The sequence below is a fragment of the Lactuca serriola genome, chromosome 5 (assembly GCF_051521515.1).
Source record: "Lactuca serriola cultivar US96UC23 chromosome 5, Lser_US96UC23_V15, whole genome shotgun sequence".
Classification (NCBI taxonomy): Eukaryota; Viridiplantae; Streptophyta; class Magnoliopsida; order Asterales; family Asteraceae; genus Lactuca; species Lactuca serriola.
This window is the reverse complement of record NC_136412.1, coordinates 232,090,158-232,100,182: the sequence shown is the minus strand read 5'-3', so window position 1 is coordinate 232,100,182 and position 10,025 is coordinate 232,090,158. Positions and strand designations below refer to the sequence as shown.

The 10,025-nt window shown below is 32.2% G+C and overlaps 2 protein-coding genes across 2 annotated transcripts; both read right to left on the bottom strand.

Moving 5' to 3' along the window:
- Positions 1–1,511: 1,511 nt before the first annotated feature.
- Positions 1,512–4,096, bottom strand: LOC145050257 (uncharacterized). Its single transcript, XM_078998538.1, has 4 exons — positions 2,559–4,096; positions 2,465–2,474; positions 1,665–2,297; positions 1,512–1,529 (listed from the first exon to the last, which is right to left on the bottom strand). The coding sequence occupies exons 1-4, from the start codon at positions 4,094–4,096 to the stop codon at positions 1,512–1,514; spliced, it is 2,199 nt and encodes a 732-aa protein (XP_078854664.1).
- A 174-nt stretch (positions 4,097–4,270) lies between these two features.
- Positions 4,271–5,203, bottom strand: LOC145050256 (uncharacterized). The gene has a single exon (XM_078998537.1). It carries the CDS (start codon positions 5,201–5,203, stop codon positions 4,271–4,273), a length of 933 nt encoding a protein of 310 aa, XP_078854663.1.
- Between the last annotated feature and the right edge of the window lie 4,822 nt (positions 5,204–10,025).

Sequence of the window (10,025 nt, the reverse complement as noted above, 5' to 3'; positions counted from 1 at the left end):
GAGCAAATTTTGACATTTGAATGCAACATAACTAAAAGGCAATATATGGTCACATTAATTATTTGTGTGTCCCTACTATAACATTTATTACACATTGATTAAGAGCAACCAAACAAGTTACTATAAGTACTTTATGGTCATGTTTAGTGTATTATGTGTGTCTAAAAATAAAAATTTGTCATGATAAAAGAAAAAAAATGTATAACTATAAGTATGTTATAGTCACAGTGAAAGATGTTATGTGTGGCTAAAAGGTAAATCATGTTCGTGAAAAAAGAAAATACTTGTAACTATAAATAATTTATTGTTACTTTTTACAATTTGGTGTGTGTATAAAAGTAAAATATAGTCATTATTAAAGTAAAAAATTGATTATAAGTATTTAATTGTCACTGATTAAATTATTAGGTGTGTAAAAGCAAAAAAAAAAACAAAAAAAAAAATCTTTTGTTAAATACAAAACATATGACTGTGAGTATTTTATTACAAATTTTTAGAACACATAGTCATGATTTAATATCTTATGCTTGTTTAATAGTTAACAATAGTCATGATACAAGAAAAAAAATATATGACTGTTAGTACTTTGTGGACATTTATTTATTTCATATGTGTGATTACAAGTAAAAAATATTAATAATCTTAAAAAAAACATGTGACTTTTAGTATTCTACAACCATGTTTTAAAGGAAAAAAACAAGTACTATAAGTATTATATGGTTACGATTTAATGAAAGAAGAACCTTGAACTAGAAGTGTTGTATGATTACGGTTTAATTTTTACGTGCGACTAAAAGTAAACAGTTGTCGTGAAAAAAGAACATATCACTATTAGTATTTCATGGTTACCGTTTAATTCTTATGTGTGTCGAAAATGAAGAATTTTCATGATAAAAGAAATTAAAACATTTGCGTATAAGTATTATTATACCGCCATGTTCTACTATATGGGGTGTCGAAAAGTGAATATTTTGTTATGTAACACAAAAAGAAAACATGTGACCATAATTATTCTTTTGCCAATGTTTAATAGTTGAACTCTAAACATCTTTTGCAAAAATAGTCAAAGTAAATATAATGATGGTTTAATTGATCATTGATGAAATAAAAAATTATAAATTCATAAAATTTGAATAGAAACTAAATTATATTAAATTAAATTGCTAACACAGAACTTGGAATAGTATAATTACAACGAGAGAAAAACAAAGTACACTCTTATAATTAGAGTTCTCGATCATTAATCCACAATTTTGTTAAAAACAAATAGTTTAGCAATAAGGGTATTATTGTCAATTTTGGGTTAAAACATAAATGAGACAAAGGAGTTTTAATTCTAATTAATATACATCAAGCAATTGACAATTTTTTCAGGGAGACCTAGTAGCAACTGCCAACAAGCATGCACTCATTCGAGCAAATTTCAAAGAAACTTTTTTTTTCTCTTTCAGACAACCAACTTTGGGGTATCGAGCACCAGACAACAAAACGTAAAATTAATAACACCAGGATCAAGGATTCTCATGTGCCTGATACAAACAAATGAAATCATTAGACTCAGAAAAATGTAGCAAAAATATTACTTATAAACATGTAAATCATGGGATGTTCACAGTTGAAATAAAACAAATGCAAGAATTAGAATGTGAATGAGAAATTTATACCTTATGTATGACTATACCCGGACAGTCAGTCCGAAAATAATCATTCCGTGATTCTTTACACAAGTCAAGTGGATCTACACGTGGCAATATATTGTCATTGTGAGGAAAAAGTACAGTACTAAATTCCTCATCGACATCGTCATACGTATCTCTATAATTTTTGGGAGGTGTCATAAAGACAATTGACCATTTTTTATTCAGTTGGTCTGTAACGTAGAACACTTGTCGTGCTTGTGAGGCCAATATGAATGGATCATCTTTGTGGCCTAACCTACCAAGTTCAACCAAGGTGTACCCAACCGGATCCTTCTTGACTCCGTTTTTATTGTCAACCCAGTCACACATGAAAAGAGGAATTTTTTTAAAATGATAATCTATTACCCATATCTCTTTTACAACCCCATAATAAGAGTTTTGGTCATAGGTTACAACTTCATTAGAAATATGCGTGTCAGTTGCCACTACACTAATCCCGCTGTTCTGATGAACTTTACCTTCACGACATTTTGTACGAAATGTATATCCATTGATGTCATACGCATCGTATTTCAGTACATTGGTGTTTGGTCCATGTGAAATCCACCTAATGGTCTTTGATACACTTTCTTTTGAGACCAATAACTCTTTTTCAACCTAAATCATATTAGAAGGATAAGCTTCAACTCATATACAACAAAGAAAAAAATAATTTCAATATGAAAATAATGTACCTCCTCTCGTAACTATTGACCAAACATTTTAATGTGCTCATTCTCTAGCCATGCATTTCGTTTAAAAGGGTGTTGGTTTCTCAGAAATGCCTTGTGTCGACTGCAAATGCATTGATTATTATTATATTAGATACACGATATTATAAAATTTTAAAATAAATACATACAGGTAAATAATACTTACTTAATATATGGTACAACTTCAGTTGTATTTTGCATTACATAGAAATGTGCTTTGATGAAGAGGTCCGGAGAAACTTGAACCGATCGACATGCTGATATTGGAGTGCCATCCCTAAGAGAAATACTATAGTCATCAATATGATTTCCAAAGTTGTTATGCTTCTCAAGTGGAATACCAACAATATTCATATTTTTTTGGAATTCACTTAAAAACTCAATTGTCTCTTCTGCAATATTCTCTTCTGCAATGCAACCTTCTGGTTTATTTTTATTCCGCACGTGCCCCTTAATAACCTTCATACACCTTTCGAATGGATACATCCATCGAAAGCATACTGGACCACATAATTTTACTTCCCTAATTAGATGCACAGTTAAATGAACCATAACATCAAAAAATGATGGAGGAAAATATTTCTCAAGCAGGCACAATGTGACACATAATTCTTGTTGCAACTTATCGAGCTCCTTAACTTTTATTTCTTTGCTACATATTGATTTGAAAATGAAACAAAATCTGGTAATAGCATCCCTTGTGGATTTCGGCATAATAGACCGTATTGCGATAGGCAAAAATTGTTGCATGAGCATGTGATAGTCATGTGATTTAAGTCCGATAAGCTTCCTATCCTTTAGACTCACCAAACTAGAAAAATTAGAACAATACCCTTGTGGAACCCTTAAATTGTATAATGTTTCACAAAACATGGTTTTTTCCTCTGTTGTTAATGTGTAACTTGCTGCTGGAAGTGTGGTTTTGTTGCCTTCAATATGAACTTGTAACTCTGGCTTTAACCCAAAATGTGCCAAATCCAATCGAGCCTGCAATCCATCTTTTGTTTTGCCAGGAATGTTGAGCATTGTTCCAACTAGACTCTCACCTACATTCTTTTCGACATGCATAAAATCTATACAATGATGGACAAGATTATGCTGCCAATACCTAAGACGTCGATACCATATATTATATTTCTTCCAATATGTGTTTTCTTTGTTGCTAACATCTGAATAACACACTTCTTTTGATGTTCTTTTTTTTCTTTTTATCTTCCCACCTCTTCCTGTCAAAGTTTTTTGGATGTCTGATTCCTTATTATTAGCTCCCTTTCCCCATTTATTTATAACATATTTGACATTGTTAAATATTTCTTCACCACTCAAAGGTTCTGGAGCAGTTCTGAACTCTTGTTCTCCATTGAACGCATGTCTTTGACTTCTAAAAGGATGCTTATATGGTAGATATCGTCTGTGACCAGCATAGCTCTGCTTCTTTGATTTAGGAAGTCTAATACAATGCGTTTGTTCCCCACACACTACACAACCTTTGTATCCGCTGTAAGGACAACCACATAATGTACCAAGAGCGGGGTAATCATTTATCGTCCATAACACAACTGCACGTAGAGTAAACATATCCTTTGAAGATGCATCATATGTTTCGACTCCAACATCGAATAAGAGTTGCAAATCATCGATCAAAGGTGCTAAAAAAACCTCAATATCATTTCCTGGTGTTCCTGAGATCAATAACGAGAGCATGATAAACTTTCTTTTCATACACAACCATGGTGGAAGGTTGTAAATGACAGTCAAAATAGGCCATACACTATGATTCCTATTTCCTCTATTCACGTCGACCCCGTCAGCCGAAATGCCTAGTCGTAGATTTCTTGGATCATTAGCAAATTCAGGATATCGTTTATCTATGGCAGCTCATGCGGGTGTATCTACTGGGTGACGTAAAACATCGTTATGTATTCTATCGGTGGCATGCCATTTTAAATTTTGTGCTATTGTATTTGATTGAAATAGTCGTTTCATTCTCGGGATAATGGGAAAATACCATAACACTTTTGCCGGGATATTTTCATATATAATTTTTTCTTTCTCATCGACCTTCCATCTTGATTTCCCACAAGTGGGACATACTTTCACATCTTTGTACTCGTTCCTGTAAAGAATGCAGTCATTGATACATGCATGTATCTTTGTATACCCTGAACCCATTGCTTTCATTGCTTTCTTAGCCTCATAGGTACTACTCAACATTTCGTTACCTTCGGCTAACATCTTCTTTATCAAAACTAATGTTTCAGTAAAGCACTTATCTGAAACTCCATACTTACTCTTCAAGTTTAGGAGTTGCACAACTGCAGACAACTTTGTGAAGTTACGACACCCTTTGTATAGTGGTTTCTCAGAATCTTCAATTAGTTTTTGAAATTTGACATGATCTCCTATGAAAGTTTCTTCTGTGGCTTTAACCATGTCTACTGTATCTTCAGCATCCGTTGGAATTCCTATTGTGAAGCTCATGGATTCATCGACATATGTTGTGTTCATTGAGTAGTTGTCATTAAACGAAACATTTCTTTGTTGGTCCTCTTCTTCTCCATGCTTAATCCATTTTGTATAGTTTTGATCAATTCCATATCTGAATAAGTGATGATCTACTTCTGACACATGAAGACTTATGTGGTTTACACAATTAATACACGGACATGGAATTTTTATTTTTATTTTGGAATCTAGTGGGTCCATATTCATCGAGATCTTCAAATTGCGGACTGCATAATCCAAAAATGTTGCAACTCCATCGATGTAAGGCTTTTTGTGTCTATCAGTTCCCATCCAAGACTTGTCCATCTTTTTGTAAGGATCTGTTGTAAAAGATATTCATCCCAACATGTAAAATTTGATACGACATTGAACATTCAGTATGGTATGAAAAGTAAAATCCCTACAAATTGGACTACATTAAAATAGGAGCAATTTGTTCGATAATTTAAAAAAATATGGGTCAATATTAGTCTAGTGTTCCTCCCCTGTTCGTTATTTTGTCCACTATGAAGTTTCCATTCTTCAAGTAAAATGATATCACAGAAACAAACTTAACATAAAAGATTACTATTACTGTTTTCGTGAAGTGCATCATCCTAGAAACCATTATGATAATTATTCAGCCACATAAATATTGTAAACCATGTTTCTACAGAAAATTACTAAGAATAATAACTAAATTGAACTGTGGTGGATTATGAACTGTGAATTGATCAAAGACGTCACCTGGATGTTTCACAGAAATGAGATCAAAGGAAGAAATTCAATTACCTGCACATACACTGCTCTTTGGATGTTTCTTGACCAACTTTGTGATGTTGGACGAGACTACCCCAGGCTCCTAATCACTTCCAACATTGCTAAGAATTTCGTTTTGCAGGTGCGAAGTGGTCATGTATCATAACTGAAATAAACAAATTAAAAAAAAATCCTCAAACACCTTATGTGCATAGGATTTAACATGGTAAACTTTTTCAATCGCCCAGTTCTTGAATAATAACACTTTAAAACAGTACAAAATTTGGATCAAATTAAAACCATTGATTGACATTTATACAAATTGAAGGAATCGTGTGACAACGTTTCTAATTAAAATTTGATATCAATAAAGTGAGGCCACAGGAAGAATTCAATTACCTGAAAACTCATCGCTTCTTAGATGTTTCTTGACCAACTCTGAGGGGTAGGCTGTTTATTTGCGATCAGTAACTTGCTGGAAGGTAACTAGGTAACGTCAAAGGCAGAAGGAAATATTGAAATGTAAAAATTGGTATTAGTCGATTAAGTCCAAAAGCAATTTTATTATTTATCCCAATTTACATATATGAAACCCATTACGTTTTTACTGGGCCTCAATATCAACTGAATTATTTATTTACATATATCAAATCCTTTATTGATTTTCACATTTTTGGACACTATTGCGCTGCACAGTGTTTTTATGGTAGTTTTAGTCAATATCGGACCTTTCAAACTGTTTTTATAGCAAAAAAATTAAGGATTTTCACATTTTTGTACCATATTGCCCCTGAGCAGTTTTGGTATAGTAAAAAAAAATCAATTTTTACATTTTGGTTCAAACTGGATCCTGCACACTTTATAACAAAAAATTATGGATTTCATAATTTTAGACCATATTGCCCCTGTAGTGTTTTTATAATAAAACAAGTTCAATTTTTAAAGTTTTGGTTATTGCCGGATTCTGCAAACTGTTTTTATAGCAAAAAATTATGGATTTTCACAATTTTGGACCGTATCGCCCCTGCAGTGTTTTTATAATAATTTTTTTTTAATTTTTCTAGTTTTGGTTAATACCGGAACCTGCAAACTTTTTTTTATTGCAAAAAATTATGGATTTTCACATTTTTTGACCATATTGCCCCTGCAGAGTTTTTATAATAAAAATTTAATTTTTACAGTTTTGGTTAATACCGGAACCTACAAACTGTTTTTATAGCAAAAAAATTATGGATTTCACAATTTTGGACCATATTGCCCCTGCAGTGTTTTTATAATAAAAAAAAATTAATTTTTACAGTTTTGGTTAATACCGGAACCTGCAAAGTGTTTTATAGCAAAAAATTATGGATTTTCACAATTTTGGACCATATTGCCCCTGCAGAGGTTTTATAATGAAAAAAATTAAGTTTTACAGTTTTGGTTAATACCGGAACCTGCAAACTGTTTTTATAGCAAAAAATTATGGATTTTTACAATTTTGGACCATATTGCCGCTGCAGTGTTTTTATAATAAAATTTTTTTATATTTTACAGTTGGTTAATACCGGAACTTGCAAATTGTTTTTATAGCAAAAAATTATGGATTTTCACAATTTTGGACCATATTGCAAAATATAATCATCCTTTTGATTATACATAACAAACATTAATTTCAATAACAAGTAATTGGTTGCTATTGGATTACTACAAATAATCATTTAAAGCTAATGGATTCTGTATTTAGTGCATACGGGATTATGACATACAACTTAAGGCTAATGACTTATTTTTTATGGGCCATTTAGGTTTATGGTTATTTGATTACTACAGATAATCATTGAAAGCTAATAACTTGTGTCTTTAATGTAAGGATGTTTCTATAAGCAATAAAGAGGGTAAGTGTATAGTCATTATGGAGTAAAAATACAAATAAATTGTTTATATCATCCAAAATACCAACCTAAAATTATATTTGTATAACTTAGTGTTTTTTTTTTGAATTTCGTAAAATAACTTTTATTATAACAAGAAATAGCAACATAATTTTATAGATTTTCTTATTATAGCATCCTTCATTTTATTTTTTATATAAAAATACAGAACAATGTTGAGTGCAATAAAAAAACAGGGGTTATAAGTTTAGTACCTTAAATAAAACTAAACTATATTTAACCAAACATGTCACGTTACAGACATAATTAGTTTTATATTTAACCAAAAATGTAAATAAATTTTAATTTTTACTTCAAATTGGCAACTTATTTTAAATACTTAACCTAAAAATATTATATTTTTTAAGCAAAAACAACAACATACTCCTAATATATATTGCCAAAAAACTACATTTTTTTAATCCCAAAAAATGTAGTTTTATTTTTAACCCTAAACAACCAACAACCACCCTCCCACCTGCGTAACAACATTAATCGTTTTTAGAAACTAATTTCCGAAATAAATCACTCGCATTTGATTATTTTGTAAATGGTTAAAATGTAATGATCAAATGGGATGCAAGGTATATTCCTCATTTACTACCGGGTTAAATGCAAAAGTAACACTATACTTTCTTTTTATTTATTTCTTGTATTTTAGCATTATACTTTAATTCTTTCTCTTTTATCTATGTTTCTCACATAAGTTCATGCTATAAACACTAAAATGGATTTACTTGCAAAATCTATTGGTCAAACATCATTTGGAACCAATGTTTACTATAATCTCGATCTCTCCTATGCGTATTTATCTCTCCCTATAACAACCCCTCTCGATTCTAACATCCAAATTCCAGACCCAAATCTATAGGAACGTCTTAATCCATAAGTTCATGAACTTGGAGCCTTTGCATGGGTCAAAAGAACCCAAACCTTACTTTAGCATGATACTTTCACCAAATGGACCTAGACACTTGCATGGTTAATCCACAATCATCAAGATACTAACTTTATGGACTAGGGACCTCAGAAACATCAACAAAAACAACTCCTAACCCTTGGAGTGGAAGAAAACCACTAGATCTCATCATAAGACTAAGAAGGGACAAAAACTCCATAAAGATTGGATTTAATCATACAAGGAGCAAGTTCCAATCTTTATACCTCAATGAAGCTGGAAATGATGTGTGAAATATGGATCTACAAATTCTCCTTTGATCAAGGCTCCTTCTTCCAAACTATGTTTCTTCAAATCTCACCAACACACACTAAAAACACACACAAGAGGGTCAAATCTCTTCAAGAGGGTCTAGGGTTTCGAAATGGGATTCAAAAGGCTATGGAGGCTGAGAAATGAGAGGATAAAGGTTCACAATGTTGTTTAAACAAGGTCAAAACCCTAAATTTAGGGTTTGTCCCCTACATGCATACAACCCGCGTATGAGAAGTACGCCCAACATACTACAAGTTTTCCAAAATGGCAAAACTGCCCCCTAGGGACCAAATCTACAAGGTATTTACATACCAAGGGTCAAAATGAAAAGTACATTGCATTGGGTGTTACAGTTGTGATTCAACCATAGTATTTCAAGTTAAAGTCACAAAAACTGTCCAACATAGCATGACACTAAGTGCCCTACACTTCACATACATAGCAAGGGGTTATCCTAGTCAGATAACATACTCGTACTCTAATAATCCCTCTACCTTACCATACAAAGGATATACGATGTCACATGTGGTATAGTGAGAAGACCCAGTAGAACCTAATAATCACATCTACACCCTCACTCCTTGTACCGATTATACCCACGAACACTCTGTCATAAAACAAAGGTCACACTTCAAAAAACAACCTAACTCCTTCAATTATTACCGAAGGCCAACCGGTCAAAAGTCAACGGTCAACGAAGTTAATAGACATCGTGGTGAACTCTTGGCCACTCTGTGGCCAAGTCAGGACAAATCAATCGTGATTCAGAGCAACACCACGTATGGGCCTTATACCATACCGACGTTAGATTCGACCAAAATTGAAATTTAGTTTGGTTTACGACTAAACGATCAGAATTCATATTTATTATATATTAGGAATGAACATTATTTGGACCCACCGAACCGACCCTATACCATACCGACATCAGATTCGACCAAGATTTTAATCCATGGTTCAGTTCCCAATTCTTCACTTCTCATTCGACCGGTTCGAGACGAATGAATGTATAAATAAACAAGTTTTAAAATTAAAAAATATTACTTTTTTTGAAGTATAGCTTCATGTTTGCAGCGGAGGATCGGTGTGTGAAAGTTGATCTTGAATCTTCATTAGGGAAGTTCCCGTTCAAAAAAAAATTACATGATTTTTTGTCAAACTAATAAATTATATTTATAATGATGTATACTAGGAGTTTAATAAGCAAAAGATATCAATTGCAATTTCTATGGACTCACTTGAAAATTTTAATTACTTAAGGGAG